General features: G+C 38.8%; 1 protein-coding gene across 3 annotated transcripts in view; it reads left to right on the top strand.

The window, feature by feature from the left end:
• phkb (phosphorylase kinase, beta) overlaps positions 1-26436 on the top strand; it is a 121300-nt gene that overhangs the window by 57199 nt on the left and 37665 nt on the right. For all 3 annotated transcript variants that reach the window (XM_047362465.1, XM_047362462.1, XM_047362463.1), the window contains one exon: positions 25783-25838. In XM_047362465.1, the coding sequence (XP_047218421.1) occupies positions 25783-25838 (56 nt within the window). The remainder of the gene's footprint in view (positions 1-25782; positions 25839-26436) is intronic.

The raw sequence follows: 26436 nt of genomic DNA, 5'->3' as shown, positions 1-26436 counted from the left end.
AAAGGGGGTATGAAAACAGAGAGACATGGACCAATTCCATTAAAAGAAGCTGATATTTAATCTTCATGTTTATGACAATGAGCTATTTTTTTCAGCTTTTTTATTGCTGCTGTCAAAGTCCTTTTTTCCTCCCCGAAGAGTTAATTATTTGATTATACCAAAGACCCTGTTCTAACCTCACCTGTGTTTCTTCAGTCCATAATCGCCGCCATGGGCTATTCTTATATACATGTTTTTTTTTTAAACCCACTTTGCTGTGTTTCTCATGTTCAGTGAAGTCCTAATTATGTTACAATCATCAAGAGCCAACCAGCAGAAGCTACTGTGTGTTTTTTGTCTGGCCAGAGGCCACGCTGGAAGATGAGGATGGAAAAACAACCGATTTACTTTTCTAAACGGCAATCATGTCTGAGGTTTAATCCGTATCGACCATGGCTGGCAGCTCGCAGGATCACTCTGATGAAAGCTGGAGATACATATTCACCTGCTTCATGAAAACGTTTTCCACCTATATACTGCACCTTTTTTTTCTCCTTGGCTGATAAGACAAAGCTAGAACAAGGCACACACAGAGGATAAGACTTTAGAGGTATGACAATTGCTAGAATAAATCCAAATATCTGCAAAGGGAACAAAGGAAAGGCTTTTTTCCTTGGTGTTGGTGTTGGCTTTGAACAAGTTGTTTTCACCATGCCTAGATGCCAACATGCATCTAGTTGCTGCTATAGGGTTAGCTATTTTCGTTAGCAAGCAATTGTAGATATATATATATTAAAGTGGCCGGTAAGTGTATATCATCCTGACAATAATTTAAAGCTACCAGCTAGAAAATGATATTGATGTAGGAAAGCATTATAGGCATTACCATTCAATTGGCAAGGGTTTTTCATCTAACCAAAGCTGTTTCGACCACTGTTTAAATGTATTTTAATTCAAATGAAATGGCATTCTCTTTTATCTGTGTCCTCCATCTGTTAGGAGGCACTTCTCCTGGTGAACCACTCTCAAATTAGATCTCCATGCCATTGGAACTTTCTGTTTATATCTCCAGGACGTGCTGCACCCAGGTGCATGTTATTACCTTTTCAGCTTCACATTGAGAACTTGTTATACAGTAGAACCCACAGCCTCACAGAAAACCCGTTGCAGGTGTTTTGCTCCTCTATATTTAGAGTTTTTCACACAGATTTCAGGCAGTACCATGTAAGAACAGAGTGAATAAGCTTTTTTCATCTGAGAACATGAATGCCTCAAATTAACAATTTTTATCCATGCACCTGTGGCCTTGCCCCCCCCCCCCCCCCCAGTCTGGGCAAATTAGGTGTGATAGTTTATTCATGCTGCTAGGGCTGAGCCGAGCACCTTCTGGGGTCAAATGGTCACATTAACTGTAGTCATCTCCATTCCCCTTAGTGAAGCACTGTCTTTCTTCCAGCTTTTACTCCTTCTTTCTCTTTAATGTCAATTCTGTTTGCTTCTGAATCTTAGCCCTTACACCTTTTCTGGCTCAGCTAGACACTTAGCTTTCATGTTATGTTGGCAAAGAGACCTGACATGGGTTGAAAAAAAAACTAAAGTGAGAAAAGAAGTAAAGGGATGGAGTAAAATGTGTTTTTCCCACATTTCTGGTGATATTTTGTGTTTTAAGTTGGCAAAAAATGTTGTGTGCACAGACGTCTAGTTGGCTCTGCATCACTAAAGTCTAGTATTTTGGTCTCCAGGCAGGAAGAAGGCACATGTCAGCCATGATCTGCCGTTAGGAACCGATTTTTATCCTTATTGTTCGCTCTGTGCTCATGTATTGGGCACCTTATTTCTCATAAGCAAGAGTAAAGGAATATTCATTTCCAGTGCCATGAAAAAAGGTGGTGAAAGGTGGTGAATATAAAATTATTACAGATTCCTTCCATTTTTGCTTCTTTTTTGGAAACCGTAGCCCCCACACCACTGTGCTGTTCAATTACACCAAAATTATTAAATGTTACCTTTAGAGGAACCCACTTAGAAGGACTTGTTATGATCACCAGGAGCTCTTAATTGTTTCCTCTTGAACATAAATCAGGTTCTAGTGCTGCATTTAGCCTGAGTGCAGGAGAAGAAATGCTTTTAGATTTGGTGGTCCTACAGAATAATGGGATTTAAGCGACATTCGGAGCCTCAGTCAGACTATTCTTGACCCTTGAGGTCCTCTCCAAAACATTACGAAAACCAACATTTGTACGTGCTGTTCTTTTCTCTTTTTTTCTCTTGTTGTTGATAATGTGTAGTAATACACATTGCTATGCTCTTATTATCCCCATTGTGCAACACATTTTTCTATGTAACTGCATTAAGCATACCATACTAAGCAGTAACAATGAAGATGTCATTTCATGACTAAACTGACTTTGAAGACAACATGTGGGCCAGCATCACCTGCTTCTTTGTGACACATTCTACAGTTCCTGTCTTCCATCATCTCAGTGTGAATGTCTACTAACGAATCTTTAGTAACACATAACATCTGTGATTCTAATTCTACAACCATACTTTTACAAAAATTCATCACTTTCCTTTTACTTGAAGAGCAGAACCATCCAAGCCACAGCAGGTCTCTGCTGCTGCTCTGATAAATGATACAGGCGCATTCTCTGCTAGGCCTCCAACACCATAAAGCTGCCTTATTGACCTGGATTTTTACAAGCTTGCAATGTTTAAAATAATTTTTGGTAAACAATAATGATAATGAAAATCTTTATTTCCTGTCATCATTTGTTTACTTTTAAAGATTGCTTAATTTCATTTCTACCTAATTCCTGCTATGCCTCAACAACGCCTTAAAATCCTGCAAAACCAGTAACTACAGAGCTGATCCATCAATAGTGTTCCTGAGAAGTATGAATTAATAACATGAATGATGTAACATTAATTTGATGTGTATATTCTAAATTGTAGCTTGTTCTGTACGTTGACCCATATTTTATAATGGATTACGTCTGCATGATGCAGGTCTCAGTGGATTGAAGTGCAGTGGCTCAAACATTTTGCATTTGAAGGGAATGAAGTTGTCATTCTGCTGGTGTTTGAGGCATTTATGCAACGTTAAGCCATGCTTGATGTACAGGAACCTTTCTAAAGTCATAAACTGCAAGCTTGCATAGTAGAGTGAAGTTATGTATAAAGCCAAACGCTTTAAATATACATGCTATCCACTTGGCAAATGGTAAAACAATCTGATGAAAAGTAATTCTACAGTGGAGCAGGTCCTCCTGTGTTAAAAAAAAAAAAATGCAGAGCCGGTGAATGGTTTTCATATGCTCCCCATGTGCATGCATCATGCATTTGAAGCACTCTTTTGCAGGCTGGAGTAGTCTTACAACAACAACAACAAAAAAGAATTAAGGTCGTAAGATTTAATTTATTGTGGATTTACTACAATGCACACTGAATCTAAATTACCGTATTTTCCGCACTATAAGGCGCACCGGATTATAAGGCGCACCTTCAATGAATGGCCAATTTTAGAACTTTTTTCATATATAGGGCGCACCGGATTATAAGGCGCATAGAATAGAAGCTACTGCAGTCAAACGTTTGACTGGGGTTGCGTTATGCATCCACTAGATGGAGCTGTGCTAAAGAGAATGTCAACAAAACAGTCAGATAAGTCAGTCAGTCAAACTTTATTAATACACTACAAACCAGCGTTCTGATAACTCCATTCATTCTCATGGTAAGGTCTCCTCTACATAGAATTCTATTGAATAGAACCAACCGCACGTTAGGAATGCATTGGAGTCTATGAAGTTGAAGTTGAAATCAAATGTTAGTTAAAACGTGAAAGGGAACTTTTCCCTGATTCAGTAAACACGTAAAAGAAACAGTTTGATGCACTAAATCAAACGTTAGTACATTCACAATATAGTAGCGTTAACTGTTGAATTCTCTGCTGCTCTATTCCCATGTTCCACTGCGTAGCTGACAGCCTTGAGTTTGAACTCAGCATCGTAAGCGTGTCTCTTGAAAGGTGCAATTTTGGGGTCGTTATACACACACAAGTGGTGTTGGACTAGGAGTAAGCACAGTACAGGTGTTTACCGCTATTACTTCGGCGACGCCCCTGACTACGGTAGCCGTAATGCTGCAAGCGGTGCGGCTTTGTAGTTTACCAGTCGTACTGAAACATTTTGACAGAGCGCCGTGTACAACCAGTATGGATCCACCAATTAACCAATTGATCCATATATAAGGCGCTCCGGATTACAAGGCGCACTGTCATTTTTTGAGAAAATTAGTGATTTTTAAGTGCGCCTTATAGTGCGGAAAATACGGTATATAAACAGGCAAATCCAGAAACCTGATTTGTCCATTCCGCAACCAGTTTTCATGTGTGATTTGAAATACCAGGTTTAATCCAGCTTTCAGCCATTTAAACCAGATTGTTTTTCAGGAGGAAGAAAATTGTTTAGAATGTTCAGAAAACAAGAAAAAGTCTTTGCTAAAGGCACATTTATACTCAGCAAGAGTTGTACCTCCCAGGGTTCCAAGAACAAAACAGTAGTTTGAATGGACGTGTTGTAAATGAGCTTCCGTGCATACTTTTAACTCTGTATGGGTTAGAGAAAATTCACAGTAAATTTAAAGTTATGCATAGGGCTGCAATGTTTAGTGGAAGTAATTGAAGATGACTACTTTGTCGATTTGAAACATTACTGTTGACACATCATAGAGAACCCCATTAGAGCTGATTTTCTATCTGCAATGGGATCTGTGGAGACAGCGTCGTATCCATTGTTTGCCAGCACTGATATCTGCAGTTTTTGGGCAATCCATATCATGAATTTATTGTAATATTCCTATCAAATCTTTAATCGATAGGCTAATTTCATTTAGCCTCTATCTGGTCATTGCTATTTTGCTACACACTAACAGTATTAGTAGTTTTCAGATGGTAGACTACCTACATAAATTACATGGAAATTAAGTGATAATTGAAGATCTAATATTAAGTTGATTTTAGTTACCACCTCAGTCCAGCACAGGGACTGTATGGGCACATTGGTTTTTAGTTTTTATCTTTTTGGTTTGGATAGATATAAAAAAATCTTAAATTTTTCCACATACATTCTGTCAATGTTTTTGAAGTTAAAGTGTTACACTGTGTCTTCAGCCAATCATTTCATTGTCAGTTTTATAAGTACCTCTTTCTCCCATCTGGAGTTGATGTACCAGGTAGATATATTTGCCCATCTTTACAATTTAGAGATGAGTTTTCTATTTGTTTTACCTTTGTATGTGCTAATTTGTTTCTGTAGTTCTAATGCTTTAATGCAGTGGTGCCTTATTTGGAGATACCAAAAAACGTCCTCTTTTCCTAAGTAAAATGTCTCTGTAAGTTTCTGAAAGGGGTCCAAGCCTTTTGTTGTTGATAAAGAACAATAGGAAGTGATTTATTTTTCCATCCATTGTTGAAATCGGGCGTCCAATCCTGCTGGAGGGAATTCCATATCATAGGTCAACAAACTGCGGCTTAAAGAATCGGCAAACAATAATCCAGTTCAGGTTTGACTTTAATAGTTTAGATTTTGAGTTAGAGCTGATCAAAGAAACGAAAGCATTTTAAGGATTAGTAAAACATGTTCAGTAATGGAGAGCAGAAGGTGGACCCACAGAAAGCACAGTTGGGATTAAACTAACCATTGACTAGTCAACCAGTTAGTAAAGTGATTGCTTGGTTGGTTGATTGAATGCTTAATTTTTGCTGGCACTTTATTTCCAATTTAATTTTTGTTTGGCCTTACTTCATGGTTAAATGCAGCATTCTGTAGCAGCTATCAAACAGCAGCAGTGCACTGTGGATATTTGCTGCACAGCTCCGAGGTCTGAGTGGGTGAGTTGGATGAAATGCACCCCAAGTAGCAGGACATGACATCCCACTGACAAACATGCAGTAATACCTAAGTGGGTGAAGCAATTGGCGCATCAGAGTAGTCATGAAAGGCTATGAAAGTAAAATAATTGCTTATTTCACTTATGTCAGACTATTGCTTTTAACGTTGCTCACTTAATACGCTCAGCTTTTTGGGCATCTTCAAAGTGTCATTGTGTGTTTCTCAGTCTGTCTTTTTGCACCCGTTATCGTTCTCTCCTTCTGTCTCTTTACATTTTGCTCTATTTTTAGTGAATTTAACAACCTGCTCCAAGCACTTTCCACTTCACAAACATGCAAGAAAGGCATGTGGGAAATAAAATAATCTACCACTGCTGTGGAGTGGAACAATTCATCTGACTGTTCTTTGATTTAACTACAGCTCACACATACACACGCAGCTGTGGGAGAAAAAGGTTAATGGAAAAATTGTTGTCCAGACTGCAAGAGCCATCAATCCTCAACCGAGATAAGGTATGGGTCAAGAGAGGCCACTGATTGGATGTTAGAGGAACAAACATGCCTCCTTAGCATGTGGATTTATAGATGGGAAACGGGGGGAACAAGGCGAGGAGTGAGTCAGGAAGATGGGTTATTTTGTTAAGCTTTTTTGTCACGTAATAATTATTAGCAGACATTAGGAGCACAGGTTATATCTGACACATTAAGACCAAACCAGTGCGGAATCCAGTGTTACCTCTAATATGAACACAGTGAAGCCAGCTGAGACTCACCAGAGCATCGCTGCTCTACGCAACATTTAGCAGCTTTCAGTTCCAAACCTGCTCCATCTGGTCAACTCCTGAAAGCTCTCCCCAGCTCCCTCATTATAACACAATGCAGGTTCCCCTAACCCCTGTCAGCTATCCACTGGACACTGCTTTACCGAAGATGTCAGAGGATACTGCAGACTGATGTTGGAAAGCCACAGTGTCTGAGGGATTTGCAGTGGGTAAATGGAGAACTAACGAAAGCTGAAGCTTGTTTCTTTATGTCAGCAAAATCCATAACGTTTAACTTTAGCACAATCTGTTATGAACCCTGTTGTTATAGGGTTCTTTTAAGGGAAGATAAGTTGTTTTTTCCCGAATATTTGATACAGTCCACTTCATTTATTTTCACTGTCTGATATTAAATTAGTTTAAACCTTTCCTGTTTTAAGTTAGTCAGAATTACCAAAATTCCTTTTAATTGATAAATGCAAGAACAATTGAATGAAGGGAATTTTCTGTAAATTTCTTGATATTCAGAAACTTACACTAAGAAAACCATGCCCTTCATCAATTTGGGAAAGCCTGGATGATGAAGTTGCACTATTGTAAGGTTCTCACAGATTAACTCATAGCATTTGATTTCATCGAAAGCTCACATGTGGATGCATTTTTATGGCAACACCTCAAACAAACTGCTTCCTTTTGTGAAAATTTAGGGTTTTTTTGTGCACATTTCATGAAGACTAATGTTTTTGCAAGTTTGATGTACTTTAGCTGCACAGTACCTGATTAAGTCAATTTCCCAAATGGATAGTGGGCTAAACAGCGTCACTGAGTTCTGATATCAGTCTTTTTGAAAATATATGAGCAGCAATGCAGTGCAGTCAGGGTATGCGAGGCAGGGACTGGCTGCCCTGTTCTATTTGCAGAAAGTAATGTTCACCCTGAATGTATGTTTACTATTTTGAAACATCTTACAGTAATTCAAAGCAGCATGAAGACCCACAGTTATGAATGGCTGAATAGAAATAATCAAACATCGTTTTGGTCTGGTCAGGAAGGCGACTGGCTGCATATTTGAATCAGCCCTTAAATTAATCACTTATTTTTTCTATTGTCACAAAGCAGACAGGCACAGCTGAGTTTTGTCTTTGCATCCCGTGTTATTCACAGGTTTGTTGGAACATGCACAAACTTTCAGAGGTGAAGATAAAATGTTCAAGAGAACACGGCTAAAGTTTATTCTCAACTTGTACTGCAAGAAAAAATATATAATTTTTTTAAAACCTTAATTTGGCCTTTTTCTTTATTAAAGATCTCCTGTAATCATTGTATCCCACCCAGATAATGATAGTTATTATTTGTGTTTTTATGTACTGATGACTATGGTGGCGTGTTTTCTGGATGGCTGCAGATTCCTTTACATATTGGTTTGAATTATCTGGTCATAATTTATATCAAGACGACAGTTATGTAGATGCCAAAGGGAAGGGTTGTTGCATATTTACATGGAGCTGTGCGGGGCAGCTGTAGCTCACTGTGAAGAGCAGTCCTATTGCAGTTGGTTAGGTCTGATTCCAGCTACCTCCCCCACTGCAGGGCGACGTGCCCCCAGGCCAATTGCTAACAGATCCGCCTATCAGTGTATGAATCAGTGAGTATTTGTGAATGTGGCTAGGTGAATGCAACACATATGTAAACACACTTTGAGTGGTTGGTGCGAGTATCCATTTGTCCATTTACTGTTTAGAATGCTACCGACTCTGCAATAGAATTGCACTCATTCGATTCTCCTCATTTGATTTATTCCTTTTGACCATATAACTTCTATTTGTTTCATACTGTCGAGATTGATGTGTAGATATGTTTTGCAGCATCAGTGGCCTTTATTTAAAATTTTTACTTTGAAAGTAGGCAGAGAGTGATGTTATGTGAAGGATAGCCAAAACATCTGACCATGCCAAACAAACAAAGAAAAATTATTTTGGCATTTAGCAAATATTTTTGGTAATCCTAAATGACCTAAAACAAGAACATCTCCGTTTGATTTAATGTCGGTCAGAGAGAAAGGAGGTTATGTGTCTTTTGTTTTAATTATATATATATTTTCAACTGTATTTAAAAAACAGTTAAAGTGTTCCTTCTTCTAAATGAAGGAAACGTGAAGTAGCCTTCTTTCAGCCAGCAAACCAGCAGTGTGCAGCAACAGATGAGGGACATGCAGCACTGCATGAAAAGACCAGTCTTTCTGGTATTCTCACTGGCATGTGATTAAAACCAATTAAAATCAAAGGAATATGTTGGAAACTGTCATTTTGAACTGTCACCATGATTCATCGAAAATGCTTTGCCTTGCTCACTGCGGTGGAGGATTTCTGCTGGGCACATGCAGAGCCCTCTTGCAGCCTCCAAAAGGTAAAGATATAAAACTTTAGTGATGTGTTTACATGTGGAGATGCTTCTTCAGCATCACAGTGAGTTCTATTCCAGTAAAATCATTATTTGCCATTATCATCCTGTTAATCTATCTCACTGAGGAATGTTTATGTGGCACTGCTGTAGAATCACATGGACTAAATGACACCAGACTCATACAGCCAAGTACAAATCACAGGTCAATGTCAGGACAGTGTTGAATAATCTAAACATTTCCTATGTCTAAAAAGCAAGGTGACACCTTGAGAAGCATTATGCAGATGGACATTGGTGTGTGTGTGTCCCAAGGGCGCACTCACATATACAACTTACTATATCCCACCATGTTCCGGTCGTCTACTTTAAACCAGCCCCACAAACTGAATCGTGCATTTTTGTTCCAGCATGCATACATTTCCTCATTTTATTTCTGTAGCCTTGGGCTCTCTCACACACACACACACACACACACACACATACACACACACACACACACACACACACACACACACACACACACACACACACACACACACACACACACACACACACACACGCACAGTGCTAGGCCATGCTGTTTGCCAAATGGCCAAGTGGTGAGTAGGAAATGTTTGGCCCAGTGGTCTGTGACAGTAAAAGCCTCACAGAGACAGCCATTGACCTTAACCTGCAGGGAAATGGACATCACTCACACACTTTGCAAGCATTAACACTGGAGACATCACCCACACTCTAATGCACCCTCTGCTTGCACCCTTACCAATACATAATGCTCCTGTGAACTCCTAAAAGTTGAGAATTTGTGTCTGTCTTGGTCAGAACTTTGCTTTCCCTGTCCAGTTACAACCTGTTCTCTATTTCTGGGGCCCCCATTAGGAGTGTATGATGCCCCTCTTGTTTCTTTGTGTCAGTGCTGCTGCCTAGCTCCACTCTGCACCATCTTCCTGTAAAAGGTTAATGTATCGCTGAGAAACAAAAGGAATAGCTAGTTGCCAGGAAACATAACCTCGGGGAGGACAGAGGAGGCTGGGGGACTCCTGAGGAGAAATCAAATGTATGAACCTCTTGTGCTCATTTGATCCAAACCCCTTGTTGCACAGTAGGCTGTCACATCCTTTTGCACATTATGGTGCATCAGAGTCTCCTGCTGCCGGAATTGGTGTGTTATGTGAAAGTGGGATTTGTGCGCGGTGCCAGGTGTGCTGAAAGGCAGCATCTGGCATTCTATTAGCTGCTTGTTGATAGTTACTCCTGACAGTAAATACACCAAAGCTTCACAACATGAGGTGTTTTTACTGCACTCATTGCTGCATTTGCCAACGTTGCTCTGATCTGAAGAACTGTTACACCACACAAGAATTGTACCGAATTCATTTAAATAAATAAAAAAATGTGTTTGTGTTTAGCCTGGTCTTATTATAGGCTATACTCCCTTTTTGATCACCAGATTCTTCACAAATAAGCTGTGACTGGCTAAGAACCATAGCATCGTTGCATTTGTATTGCAATACAGATCTATAATCAGCCTGTAACTTGGTTGCTGAATGTATAGCCATGAAGTAATTTGCAGCTGGTCTTGTTGCAAACTTATTCTGTGATATATACACCTAATCGGTGTATATTGCTATAATCCTGTTGAAGTCGGTAGCACGGACCTGCTGAATGTCTTGGAAGCATCCAGCGTGTGGATGAACAAACCCCTTTTTCTTATGAGCCATTTCTCTGACTAAAGTACACAAAGGGGATTGGCATGCAGAAAGTAAAGTAAACTTTTAGTGTACTGAACTTTTGTTGATGAAAATAGCAAATAGCACTACTGTTCTCTACTTATCAGCCAGGGAACAACTGCAGAGAGGGGTTAAGTATACGTTAGGAAGCCAGACAAAGCACTGAATAAACATAGTAATTTACGGAATGGAAATCCCCACTGATGACAGGCTGTCCAGTGGGAGAGATTGAACTCCACAAATAGCTTCTTAGCTGCAGCCCTGCAACAAAGGGTAAGAAGTTAAGAACCTCCAACTGTATTTGTATAGTCTGCTTTTTGTGTACTTTATGATGCATAATATGAAAGAAGGGAGTAAGGAGATTAGCAGATTTTACTAGAAAGTTTAACTGTTTCTCAATCTAAATGAAGTCCAAAGATGTATTATTGTCTGTGAACAGAAATAATACTTGTAATTTAGGAACTTGATCAAAAGTGTAGTGTGTGTGAAAGAGGTAAAAGTTAGAACATGCTCAGTCTGCTTAGAATCACTGTCACAAAATTCTTTTTTCCTCAAGATATCTATTCAATAAATCATTAGAAGTTCCTTTCATCTTTACTTGTGGTTAAACATCAAACATGTCTCCTAAAAGGGCTGACATTTTCATTCAGACAAAGTACGCAGTGCTTGACATAATATCACAGTTAGACTAACAGTGGGTTTGCAGTGTTCCTTTAGTCATAGCCAGTAACTTTGTGTCTAAGCGTATGGATGTATGCAGACACATCCTATGGCAGCCTTAGCACTTTTTTGTGAGTCCTTTTTGGTACTCATGTATCTGGCAATGCCTGGTCTACCTACTTGTATTTTATATTGATATCTCTTAGATTACTCATCATTGTTCTTGATATCAGGATTATCTCTTGCTTTCTGTTCCCTAATCTGGCACTGAAATAGTTAAAGGGGCTTTTGTCCATTCTGCTCCTTTTACATGGACCATGAACTAGATTGAACCAGGTTGAACGACAGAACTGATTTCATTCAATGCCCTTTAATCCCATGTACTTGTTTATAGAAATTCACATATACATTCATTATTTTCATCTTGTGTTTTAATTGTGTTACTTTTGTGTTACCATTGTGTTGATTTCCAATGCTGCTTGTCTCCTTGTATATATTAGCTTTTTAAATAAATGAAAAAAAAAAATCCACTGACAGGTCATGTATAGCTGGTAAAACTCAGAGGTTAACTTTGAGTTTTTAGGAATAGATTTGAGTCCAAAGGGAAATGTTGGGCATGTTTTAACTTGCAAAAAGTAAAGCATTATATGGGCAAAATAGTTTCTAATGTGGCCCATCTGCTCCCCAAGATTTTAGTTATGTGTGTCTGCCATTTTGATCCTTTATGCGCAGACTTCAGAGTGCAGCCTGGCACAGAAACGGGGAACATAAATCTGTTCCAGGGTCATTGTTAGGCTGCATGCCTGCATTGAAGCTCATCAGAGTAACACACACTGGCAGATTACATTCCCCAAAATACCTTTTTTTTTCCTTTTTTGCTTTGTGTTTTTTTCATTTAAATAAAAAACAACTTTCAAAGCAGTAGATGAAGATTTAACTTTTTTAAGCAGCATCTTCCTTTGCACACAGAAGGAAAACATCACATGCACAACTCTATGAGACAGCCTGTCACCATCAGGCATTCATATTTTGGCTCCATGTATATTTATTTTTCACTGCGGCGCTCACATCATTATGCTCCCCTGCTCACACACAGACAGTAGTAATCAGGCCACTTATCTTCCCCCAGCCTCCCTGGCTCTCCAGGCGGGGTATCAAACAGAGCAGCAACTGACAAGCTGAGACTCCTGTAGCTCATACCGTGGCTCGCCTTTAATATCAATTGATTACCCCCCCCCCCACACTCATCGGGATTCTGTTGGTGGAGGATAATATTTCTGAGCTGAGGCTGAGGAACAATGTATCGCTTTCTCAGACAGAGAGCCTTTGCAATTACACCAGTCAGCAGCATGCAATCCAATTCCTCTCTTGGTTCTCCTCTGTGGAGGTGATTCCACCCTCCTTTCTCACATCGGCTCCCCTGCCTTCTTTTATCCTTTGTCTTTCCATCCCATAGAGCCACCCATTTTTTTCCACCATCTTGTCAGACTGGAAGCAATTCCCTAAATCAAATCCTAACTTCAGTAAGACGTCTTTTTATTATGCAGTGAAAAACTCTCTCGTCATGGTCTTATCATTTTATGCCATTTGATGACCTTTTTAAAGGATCCCGATGTGAAAAATCTACACAGGAGACATTTTCTTCACACACAATCAGGATTGAAAATGACTTAGCATCTCTTTCAAGGTTTTTCCCCTCTTCCAATCTATTTCTGCTAACCCCCTACCACCTGACACTTTAAAATACCCTCATCCAAATATGAATCTTTGAGCTGCGGAAAGAGCGACGATACCAAACCCATAGTCATTCGTCTGTGCAGGGACATTAAAAGAAGGTATTACAGGTCCTTCTCAAAATATTAGCATATTGTGATAAAGTTCATTATTTTCCATAATGTCATGATGAAAATTTAACATTCATATATTTTAGATTCATTGCACACTAACTGAAATATTTCAGGTCTTTTATTGTCTTAATACGGATGATTTTGGCATACAGCTCATGAAAACCCAAAATTCCTATCTCACAAAATTAGCATATTTCATCCGACTAATAAAAGAAAAGTGTTTTTAATACAAAAAACGTCAACCTTCAAATAATCATGTACAGTTATGCACTCAATACTTGGTCGGGAATCCTTTGGCAGAAATGACTGCTTCAATGCGGCATGGCATGGAGGCAATCAGCCTGTGGCACTGCTGAGGTCTTATGGAGGCCCAGGATGCTTCGATAGCGGCCTTTAGCTCATCCAGAGTGTTGGGTCTTGAGTCTCTCAACGTCCTCTTCACAATATCCCACAGATTCTCTATGGGGTTCAGGTCAGGAGAGTTGGCAGGCCAATTGAGCACAGTGATACCATGGTCAGTAAACCATTTACCAGGGGTTTTGGCACTGTGAGCAGGTGCCAGGTCGTGCTGAAAAATGAAATCTTCATCTCCATAAAGCTTTTCAGCAGATGGAAGCATGAAGTACTCCAAAATCTCCTGATAGCTAGCTGCATTGACCCTGCCCTTGATAAAACACAGTGGACCAACACCAGCAGCTGACACGGCACCCCAGACCATCACTGACTGTGGGTACTTGACACTGGACTTCTGGCATTTTGGCATTTCCTTCTCCCCAGTCTTCCTCCAGACTCTGGCACCTTGATTTCCGAATGACATGCAGAATTTGCTTTCATCCGAAAAAAGTACTTTGGACCACTGAGCAACAGTCCAGTGCTGCTTCTCTGTAGCCCAGGTCAGGCGCTTCTGCCGCTGTTTCTGGTTCAAAAGTGGCTTGACCTGGGGAATACGGCACCTGTAGCCCATTTCCTGCACACGCCTGTGCACGGTGGCTCTGGATGTTTCTACTCCAGACTCAGTCCACTGCTTCCGCAGGTCCCCCAAGGTCTGGAATCGGCCCTTCTCCACAATCTTCCTCAGGGTCTGGTCACCTCTTCTCGTTGTGCAGCGTTTTCTGCCACACTTTTTCCTTCCCACAGACTTCCCACTGAGGTGCCTTGATACAGCACTCTGGGAACAGCCTATTCGTTCAGAAATTTCTTTCTGTGTCTTACCCTCTTGCTTGAGGGTGTCAATAGTGGCCTTCTGGACAGCAGTCAGGTCGGCAGTCTTACCCATGATTGGGGTTTTGAGTGATGAACCAGGCTGGGAGTTTTAAAGGCCTCAGGAATCTTTTGCAGGTGTTTAGAGTTAACTCGTTGATTCAGATGATTAGGTTCATAGCTCGTTTAGAGACCCTTTTAATGATATGCTAATTTTGTGAGATAGGAATTTTAGGTTTTTATGAGCTGTGTGCCAAAATCATCCGTATTAAGACAATAAAAGACCTGAAATATTTCAGTTAGTGTGCAATGAATCTAAAATATATGAATGTTAAATTTTCATCATTACATTATGGAAAATAATGAACTTTATCACAATATGCTAATATTTTGAGAAGGACCTGTATATTTCATCCAGATAGGGTTCTTTGGTGGGGGGAGGGGGGGCACGGATGGTGGATAAATTCCTCTGCTTCCTTTTTTAACTCCATGGAAGTCTTTGAATGTTTTATTCCTTTGTGATGGGATGCTCGCTAGAGGCTGCCTCCCTCGCACTGTGCTTTTTGCAAGCCGGCACAGTGGGACAGATCTGACCTTGAAACAAAGTTGCAAAGTCTCATTCAGATCAATGTTTTTTGTTTAAGTCAGGTTTATTTCAGCTAGTAATTATGGATTGAAAATTTAAAGCCTGCCAAATGGTAGCTGGATTTCAAAGCAACATTGCAATACTACAGTTTTGAGCTTGTTCCCAATTATCCAGGAAAATAGGCAATATACAGGTAGTGTCTACAATGCTGTGAAAAAAGTATTTACCCTCCTGCAAATTTCTTTTTTTTTTTTTTTCATTAAGTGTTTCAGATGATCAGACAAAATTTGTTCTTCTAAAATTGATGGTTCAAGTCATTCAGGTTCTGAAACAGAAAAGTGGTCCCAGACCATCACACTACCACCCTTAAGCTTGGCTTTAGGTATGTTATTTTTTAGAGAAGCAGCTATTTTTACCCCATAACAGAACACATTCCTTACAAAATGTTCCATTTTTATCTCAACTCTCTGTGATTGATAACTCATTAATTATCTGTGGTTAACCATAGTTTTGGAAAAGCTGGATTCAATTTCACTAATTTTCCCCAGCCTGATTACTGATAGATGTGTAAAATCAAGAAATCACTTACATAGAACCTACGTATCTGACAACATGAAGTAGGCTAAAAGATCTTAGAAATCACATTTTCTCTTCTAGACAAATAAAGGAAACATGATGTAAGCCTTCACAGGAGTGGTCAACATACCAAACTTACTCCTAGACTGCATCAATGATACATCCAGGACGTCACAAAGAACCTAGGACAACATCTTCAGCACTGCAGACCTCTGTTAAAATCAGTGTTCCTGATTAGGAAAGATAGACTGGGGAAAAGGCATCAATGTTAACATTGCATGGAGGAAAACCATGCTGAATAAAAATAACATAAAGGCCTGTTTTCAATTTGTCATAAAAATAAATAAAATAAAATCTTGATAATTCTCCAGACTCTATGGACTATTACTTTTGACACAGGGCCAAGTTGCTCAGATAGTGTTTCTCCAACATTAACACATGTTTAATGATTTGTAACATTTAGTTGTCTCATCAAAGCAAAGTCAGAAAAAAACTGCAATAGAATAACAAATCCTTCATCATAGGACGACTGGTATCCTGTTGTCCTTCTTTCACAAGTATTTCATTGCAGTTTGTGATGCAGTCAGCAAGCTACTCTGCAAGTATTATGAAATACTCATCATTTCTGTCTTTTAGATAGGTTTATCATAAAAGTGGCTTGACCATCTCGTGTTAGGAGTTATCTTTAAATCTTCTTCATTAACTCCAGCTTCTGCAGTTCTGCATTTAAGTAACCATTCTGTTTTTAGTCACTGTAATCAGCAAGATGTCTGCAGAACCTTTATTTATTTTTGACTTTTTGTAATCCGCACACATATACTCAAATATTTACCAACACCCATACTAATATTTGGTGAGATGTCCCATAGAAAGAAACCACACACTTTCTGTAGCCATCAACAAGATCTTGACAGACATTTCTCAAAAGATAATTAATCAAAGTCCATGGTGTTTCAGTTAAGGGAGACAAAACATATTATGTGTTATATAAAAATAAAGGCATGTTAAAAATTATTTCCCTAATACTCAGTGAGGAAATCTTTAGTGGCATTACAGTAACCAAACCCTTCTTATAGCTGCTGGCCAGCGTTTTGCATGTTTCCTCTGGTATTGTGACGATTGAGTTGATGAATTCTAAGTCTTTGACGTTGGAAGGCCTCCTTGCCACCACCCTAATCTTTAGTTCCCTGCACAGATTCTCTATTAGATTCATGTCAGGCCTGTGGCTTCTATCATTTACATTTATTTTTTTATGTTGCTGACTTTTGACTTTCTTTGTGATGGCCCTGTTTTCAAAGAAATACCTCAGTTTTGACAGTGAAATTCTGTTTGTTTGCAGACAATTTACCTTTGACAGGAATGGGGAAAGCAAAAGAAAACGAAGCCATGTTTAATGATATAAGGAGGTAAAAAAGGAAAGTGTGAAAATAATCCAAAAATAAATCAATAAATAAGACAGTTTAGGAAGGGTCAAAATAATGTCTAGAAAGGAAAAAAGAAGAAACATTACAACAACAAAGCAGCAAGGAAAGAGCAGAGGAAATTAGGAGGAAATGATAGGGGAAAAAGTGAAGAACAGGCATGGGAAAACTAACATGGACACAGAAAGACTTGAAGAAAATGGCTGATGAGAGGCCAAGACAAGAAACGTCCTGACCGTCTGAGAGATCTGGATAAAGAAGAGTGACAGATATTACCAAACCAAGATACAGCTGGCTGGTAGATTCCTACCAATGAAAACTGAATGTTCCAACTGAATACCAAGGTTGTTCGAGAAAATCTTACATTAAGGGTGTAAAAACTTATGCACCAGTTCATTGGACCATACATTGTCAGTGCAGCATAAATGTCACATTACATGTGTAAAAAGGAGTGTAATAATTTATTTCTAAGCCAACAGGATCAATGGAACACAGGACAGAGATGTCTATAATAAAAGAGTTCGGATGGAAATACGTAGGGATAAAGAACAACAATGCACACACACACACACACACACACACACCTACCAACCAGATAGAACTGAAGAAAAGATGAAGTGGGGTAAGTAATAGCACCGACAAAAGAAATGGATAAAACAGGAAAGGAGGGAACAATCTCATCCACTTTCCATCTTGTGTCACAAGTCAGTGGTTTTAATTTTAGGGAAAAAGTTTAATGAAGCGGAGCTGAAATTCATTTCAGTTCTGCAGGGACTCACAGCAGCATTCTTCTGCAAATGGATTTTCACTTTGTCAAATTTAGTGCTGCCGTATCTCTGAGGGGCAGCGTGCTTCAAGCGGGCCTGCTGGGAACCGCTGGCAGTCCGTCCCGCTGCTGCATCACGTACCGTAGCACCGACAGCATGTCCTGTTTCTAAAATAGCTTCTGATTCCATTTTTCTTCATCCTCTTGTAAGTGTGGGTTGAAATTTAAAGCTGTCTTTTGCTAGCAGGAAGCCAGTTTGTGTTTTTCTTTTTTTTGTCCCATAATCTTCTACCACTACTATAATCTGCAATTTCTCCATATGTAATCCTAAGCATTAAGCAATAAATTAGCCCCTTTACAATTTAGAAAACAATTTCTGTTCCCATATCTTTAAGGTTTTCTAACATCATTTTAATCTCAGGCATCCAGTAGTAAATAAAGTCTGTAGGTTGTTTAGTCTTACACATTCACTGCATTAAAGAATACTAAAGACATTCTCTGACTTAAAAAGGTCTGCTTTTGTTTCTGGTTTTCTAGAACTGTGAACTCCCTGGTGAAAACTGTAGAGGTTTTATTCTAATATTTATTTTGAAAGATGTGTATCATCTTCATTACTCATAGTGTGTTTGCCTGTGCAGACATGGGTGAACCGAAAGTGTTTGTTCTTGCTGTCATGTAGAAAGGCCTGAAGTTGTAACATGCACACACAATCGAAACACACACTTAGGATAAGTCTGATTCATTTATTTTTTTTATAACTGTTGTCTGTTTTTATTACTTTTATTTTTATGTGATAAACCAGCACAAAGTAGTGCTTAGTTGAGAGGTGGAATAAAAAAGACACTGGGTTTTCAAATTTATTTACAAATAAAAATATGAAATGTAACATGCTTCAGCCCTCCCTTCTCTGATACTTGTCAATAAAATTCAATGTGTGCAACCAATACCTGCCTTCAGAAGTATCATAATTAATAGCTATTCTGTCAAGGCCTCTGAGGTTTGTTAGAGAACATTAGTGAACAAACAGCACAAGGAACACAGCAGACAGGTCAGAAATGAAGTTGTAGAGAGTTTGAAGCTGGGTTAGATTGGTTACTGTTTATAGGAAAGATATTATCGTGAACTCAAAGTATCTTGCCTTTATGGAAGAGTGGTTAGAAGTGTTGAAAGAAAGCCATAAGGACCGGCATTTAAGCAACACACCATGTAGGGAGGCATGGCAAAGACCAAACTATCTGGTCTAAATGTCAAACTAACACCCTGAACCCATTATCCCTGCAGTGAAACACAGCGGTGACAACATGATGATGTGGGGATGTTTTTCTTCATCAGGGACAGGGAAGCTAGTCAGAGTGGAAGGGATGATGAATAGAGCTAAATACAATGTAGTCTAAACTTGAGTTGTTTTGTAGAGAGGAATGGGCAAAAATGTCAGTCTTTAGATGTGCGAAGCTGGTTTCTTTTCCTTTAGAAGGTATGTTCTACTTTGTGTTGGTCTGTCACCAAAGAAGTCTTAAATCAATGGAAACATTTGCTCACAGACCTTCAAATTTAACAGTCGCTAACCAGCAGGCCCTGGTGAAATGTAACATAGTCTAACCCTTGCTGAATGGGATTCATTGCTCATTTTAGTATTTCTGCTGCTTGTTTCAGATAACAGAAAATAAAGTATTATCAGCCCAAACATATTTTATCTGGCTCTGACTAGTCCTTCTCAGAGTGCTGATCTTTTGTATTTTATGTAAAGACGAATGACCTTTCGCTGTTGCTGCACACAGTGGGTGTCTGCAGCAGAAAGACTTCCTTAAATGGCTTTTAGACAGATTTCATCTTTGAATTAAGTGCTGCTGAACAGGCTGTACTTTTTTGTGATTAACTGTTGATTAAGTCCTTGTATTAAGTAAAAGAACATAATTTTGTCCAGAACAAACACAGCTGGGTGCTCGAATAGAAACCAAAAGGTACTAATGGAAACCATGTTTGCTGATATTGTGATTTATTTATTTTTTTATTCACGTATTTAAATCTTATAGAACGAAATTAGTTTTGGTAAGCATAGGCCAGACACACTTTTTCCACAGTTCCCGCTAGGACACACTCTTCTCCCAACAACAGGCCTCTAGTTATTAAATAAATACTTTGTTTCAATGTTTTACCTCTCAGATGCTTAATCTACATCATTCTAAAAGGGGGATCAGTCATTGGTATTCCGATGACTGGATTAATTGCTGGTGCAGTGATAAACAGTTGGAGTTCAGCGGCCTTTTTTCAACAATATGCTTGCTTTCTGCTTGACCTTCATGGCTTCATTCTGCTATTGCTTTATGTTGTCTGGTGTTTATGTTTACAACGTTTTGACCTAGTTAGTTAGATTTTCCTCAGGCACAATGAGCATCAGGTACCTTGAAACCTTGAAAGTTCAGGTACAGAAATGCTCATCCACCAGGCTCCACACGGGATTTATCAAACAGTGCATATTGGCCAATCCCATTTTTTGAAAATCATATTGATACATTTGGTTGCAGGAATAATGTCACACTTTTTCAGGCATCTATAGCAGAATTCCTTCATCTGATTCTGGGCAAGGCCACCTTTCCCTTCTCCTTTAGCAGCCCTGATTCTGCTGTGTGATTCTCCAGTGTGAGGACTACCTGCACAGTTGTGTCTTTGAAGCTCCAAGTTTCCCTCCTCAAATGTGGGTCTTGATGTTGGCATTACTATGAGGAGATAAAATCAACCTAATAGCCCCATATCACACTGCATGGAAAGAAACCAGTTCAATTCATAAAATCTTTCTCATTTGGGGAAGGGTAGAGGCCAGCCTTACTGCAAGAGCTATAATTTAAACAGCTAATGTTAAATAACAAATACCAACGTTAATTGATGCATGAAATGCAAATCGATTACTGTAACTATTGCTTTTAATTATCCTTGACTTTTTTGCTCATGTGGTTGGGATGCCCTGCAACACACTGATGATTATTAGTGATTCTTGCATGCTGGACATTGGGATCTTGTTGTATTTCATGTTCTTTGTAAATAGTCCTGCGTGGACCATGATAAATACTCACGGTCCAGATCATAGATATAGAGACAGAGATCGGCTGTCAGGTGACTTATCGATTGTATTTATTTTTTTGCCAATTTGATTTGTTGATTTGGTCGGGCCTCATCCACATCCAAGGAGGAGTTGAGTAAGGCTAGATTTCCAGCTATCAAGACCTTTAATATGAATTACCTTTTTACTTCACAAGAGTAGGATTTTATTTTTCGGGCCAAGATGTGGTTTGGAGCTGGTGACTTGTCTCCCTCCGGATCGCAAGTTCTTCAACAACTCTTGGAATGCAGGTAAAGTGCTGTGAGTTCTCAGAGGACCCTTTTATCCAAACTATCTATAAACCCAGTTATATAGCTTTTGAATGTATTGTTATTTAGATTTTAACATGAGAATTAATGAAAATAAAAATGCTCTGGAATATTTTACCTTCTGTCATCTGGAGTATCTCTGCTGGACACGTGTCCACTGGTGGCATCATGTAACCTCCACCAACAAAGGTTTGGATAGTTGTTGTAGTTACTGGTTTTTTCTCCATAATGATATGCTTCTGTGAAATTAGGTGCCTGGTGCCTGGGTTGGGCTGAATTTGCTGGACATGAGGTGTGGGTAGAGTCTAAGTCAATATGTCCTGTCATGTAATTAGGCTTTTTTAAATGTTATATAAAGCAAACAGTGAACAGTTGTAGAAATATGGGTCACATATTGGTATGATCAGTCACACTTGGATGTACAACTTTTCCCAACTTTTTTACATTAGTCTTACTTTGAAAATCTCAAAGAAACTTGATTATTTTAGCACTGTTTTTCAGCATTCTAAATGTTATTCATGTTGTAAAATAATAGTTAACTCACAAATCACATAAATTGTGAACAGTTATATCTACGTGTTTACTATTTTTGTGCTTGCTCCATTTTTTTTTTGGAGAGTTCAGTAGAGTTACATTTGATTTGAATAATAATAATAATCACTGAAACAAACACAACCAATGGAGATCCCGTGTTCCTATTGAACACTCAAAATGATCTGCCTCTAGGCGCTCTTGCAGGAAACGTTTTTTACAGCATCTAGTGAAAGTGGATCTTATTTTTGCATCCTTCATTGTACCTTGCATGGCTCAGTATTATATGGTCTTCAGAGCATTTCAGCAGTTTGTGAATGGTGTAATCCTCACACATAAAAAGTGGGTATTTGGATTACTTTAGTTTAACTGCGTGATGATAATAAATCAGATTCCCACACTTTATCCATTTTATGATTTTAATAACCCATGAAGTTAGTTCTTAGCTCTTACTGATTGTTGTGTGTTGGTAATAATTAGTCAGCTTTATAGCTTAAAATGACACAGAATAATTTAAACGGGAGTTTTCTGCCATCACTGGATGTTTGTTTTCTTTGTTTCAAAGTTTGACATTTGATGTCATGAAGATAAAAGTTGTTGTTCTGGAAGGTCTAGTCTAAATTGAGTTGGGCACAGCGTCAGGTTATTCCTGGATTCTTTCATTGTTACCCGTCCTGTGGAGAGACGGCACATCTCTTCCTCGTCTCCCTCAGCCTCGGCAGGAGCTCAGTCACTACACTGATATTGTTGTTTAAAGAGCCATTCGAAGACTCATTTTCTTTTCCTCCCTTTGGCCGTACAGTCGTGTCAACTACTGAAGAGAGAGAATGGAGAAAAACACATCCCCTAAATCTCCATCATGCATTTCTAGATCTTCTTCTTCACCAAATGTCTGTTTTCTTGCAGATCAGAGGTGATTTGAGTGGAATAGGACATTATTCCTTTTTAAAGCAAGATAGTTTTCTTTACCCAGCTTTCCTCCTACCTTCATTTTGTTTGCTTTTTTGTATGCTAAATAAAAACAAGATGGTTAGTTATCTCCATACTGAACTAAACAAAATGGCTGCCTGTTTTTCTGTTTGAGGCATACATTATTCCCCTGCTCTGTGCTCCATGGCAGCTAATACTTTGGAGCATCTGTGCTTGCCTGCAGGAGTGTTCAAGTTGCCATGTCCCTTTTCTTTTACATGTTTGTGTCTGTATCTATTTGTGTGCCTGTGTTTGTGTGGGTGTGCTTCTCCACGACAAGAGCGAGATGAAAGACTCCTGTGAGTCACAAGCTGCCGTCTGCCTCCTAAATTGCCCTGGATTGTCACTCTGTGCACTGATGATCAGCTCTGCTTACGATTGACTTACTCACATACCTATCTAAATGGCACTACTACTGAAATGGAAAACAAATTAGAAAGCAAACCTTCTTGCTGATAATATTAGTCGTAGACTACAGATATTCATGTTTTCTATTCTAAAAGCACTGTTCAATGTTTCTTTAAAAAAAAAGAAGGCTGCAGTATTTTCAACTATGCTTACATATTCTTTTCAGCATTTTTGTGCTTGAGTACAAAACAAACAACTGTTCTGTTTTTCTCTCGTATTTGTCTTCTAAATCTCTGAATAAGCAGCAGATAAAATATCTGAAATGTGCATTTACAACTAAGACGACACCTGCAATGTGTTTTTCCATCCTTGGCATTTGTGACGTCATCTTGTGTTGTCACTGTGCAGGTTTTTTTTCTTTCTTATCCCTTTAGTGTAGCTGTGTTGATACATCAAATATAGGCTTAATACACTCTTGCTTGCAAAAATATTCATGCACCTTGAACGTTTACAAATTTTGTCTTGTTGCAATGACCAACTTCAGTGTATTAGGGGTCAGGGGTTAGTTCATAGTTGATGAAGAGAAGAGGATAAAAAGGGGTGATGTGTATTTGGTCAACTCTGACCATCTTCTCTGTTTCTGTTAAAGAAAAGCATCACCACAGCATCTTGCTGCCACTACCATGTTTCAATATGAAGATTGTGTGTTTCAGGTGAGGTGCAGTGTTAGGTTTCTGTCACACAAAGCATTTTGCATGTAGACCAAGAAGTTCCGTTTTGTGTCCCCTTAATGGCAAACTGCAAATAGAACTTCATATGGTTTTATTCAAGCAATGTCCTTCTTCTTATTACTCTTTAATACAAGCCAGATTTTTTGGAGCACACCACTAATAGTTTTCCTGTTGACAAGTTCTCCGTCCTAAGCGGCCTATTGCAGGTGACTTCTAATGGCGGTTTTTGTGAATTTTTAATCACGTTATGGGGCTGAATACAAATGCATGCCACAGTTTTCAGATATTTGGAAACAAAATCTAAATTATTTTCTTTCCACTTCACAGTTATCTGCAGCTTTGTGTTGGTCCATCACATAAAATCCAAAAAAAAAAAAAAAAAATGAATAAAGTTTGAGGTTGCAGTGTGAGAAACGTGGAAAAGTTCAAGGCTTAAGGCAAGACACTGTACTTAACTGCAGACTGGATTTTTATGTAAAACTATTCTTTCACCACAAATGTGAAAAATTCTGTAGGTGATTTCTGAAAGCACATGCAGCCAGGCAATACTAATTATAACCAATGCGGTATGATAAAATAAGAGCAGTTTAGCTCAGGATCACAAACATGCAGGCATAATGAAAATTAGATGCATGTAGTCAAGTCTACAAGCAGCTTACGGGAAGCTTGTTATTTCTAATCATACAAATTTAATATAGGATAAGTATGAAGATGGCCGAGTCTGCCCCTTGTTAAATTACTGAAAATATTAAAGCTCTATGACTCCAGGCCCTTAGAAGGACTCATGACCTGTTTGCAGGTGGCGCGCTGCCTCTCCTCCTGATATCTCCAGGGCGCCTCACAACCCTAACAGAATAAAGCGAGTGTTGGAAATGAATGGCTGGATTGTTTTTCATGGATCACAAGTGTGGACAGCATGATAAAAAGAGTTTTTTCAATTATTTACTGTTAGTGCTGCAGTAAAAAGAAACTGAACATTTTTGAACTTGTGAAATAGCAGCCATTTGAGCAACCTTGATCTCTCATTTGAATTTAATCTTTGCGATGGGTCCCTCTCTTCTGCATCATGGAAAAAGTGCTGCGATTATTAGTAAATGAATCACAAGAAAACTTAGTGGATTTGAGTGAGTCAATAATTTACACGAAATAGGTTAAACTGGTTTAAAAGTAACTTGTTTAAATCAGTAAAATGAGAGTTTGAACTTGCAGAAAGTAAAAAACTAGGAAAACATTTTACTTCATTTTAAATTAATTCAATTCTAAAGCTACAGTAACTATCTTTATGCGGTACAATCTTTATTAGAAGAATCACAAAAATCATGTATTGCCTGCAAAGGTAGTGCCTTTTTAGCGGGATCAAATAACTAGTGTGCAGTTCTGAGGCTTTTGTTCATCTTCTCCTTTTAATTTATCTCACTGAGGAGCTGCAGGAGAGATCATCTATTATCAGCCGAACATTTCTCTCCATCTTTGCACCAACTTTCACTTCACGTCTCTTTTGTCCTTGCTAATTTGCCTCCTGCTTCCTCCTGCCAAGTACCTACCCGTCAACTTTTATTGGTTATTTCACTTTCCTCAAAATTGTGTGAGAGTGGGTAGCAATAACAAAACCTATTGTTGGTATAGAAGTGAGTGAGCTGAATTTTAAGCTGAGCTGCTGTCCCCCTCTGTGTTATCTCTCTTTGCCACGCACACACACACATTTGGGATAATTACATTCAGATTAGTCATTTTGTCATTGATGTTAGATGAGCTGCATCACCGAAACAGAAGGAATTAAAGATTTATGTAAAATGTCCAAGAAAAGCAACTACTACATAAATAAAGTTAGTAGTAAATGTGGGAGTGATGGCAAAAGCACTTGACTCTGAACACATGTAATCTTTAACCATGTTCAAATGCAATTGCATATACATTTCTGCCACAAGAACCATAACTCATGTTATACCACAACAGATGCACCATGAAGCAGAATGCTAATTCTGATTTAATTCTTCTGTTTTCTCTTTTGTTTATAGGGTCCCATAGAGAATGATGCTGTGATTCATGTGTCCCTGGTAGCTGAGAGCCAGAGGTAATCTGTGTGTGTGTGTGTGTGTGTGTGTGTGTGTGCATCTTATTGTGTGCCAGGCCATAAGGGGAGGTTATTTTCCGCTTCTCTTTCCCGCTCAGCTCTGTAATTGTGGTGAGCTCAGTCTGACCTCCACCATCACACCATTATGTGTCACTCTTTTCATTGTGGGTTTGTGTGAACATGTGTAAATGCATATGGGTGCTTGGATACATGCATAAGAATGTGGGTGTATGTGTTAAACAGGGTCAAATGACTCTGTGGAGCTTGTAAAACCTGTAGCCTTCCTCTATAAGGACTTCTGCATCATCACCATCTTTTTGCTGCAGTACTAAGCTTTGTAAGTGGAATTTTATATCTTTTATAAAAGTGTTGGGGAGTTAACAGAGATGACTTTAAAAGATGTCGGCGGTGTTGGTCTTAAAAAGGTGTATCAATGTAGAAAATCTGTCTATAATTACAGGTTGTTTTTTTTGTAGTTTTGTTTCTAATCTTTGATTGTAAGATTTGTTATTAACAGTGTTGCTCCAGTTCACCCAATCCAATATATTAAAACAGAATTTATTCAAGTTAATAGTTTATCATGTAAACGTTCTGATCT

The sequence above is a fragment of the Girardinichthys multiradiatus genome, chromosome 4 (genome assembly GCF_021462225.1).
Source record: "Girardinichthys multiradiatus isolate DD_20200921_A chromosome 4, DD_fGirMul_XY1, whole genome shotgun sequence".
Taxonomy (NCBI): Eukaryota; Metazoa; Chordata; class Actinopteri; order Cyprinodontiformes; family Goodeidae; genus Girardinichthys; species Girardinichthys multiradiatus.
This window is presented reverse-complemented; position numbering and strand designations above follow the sequence as displayed.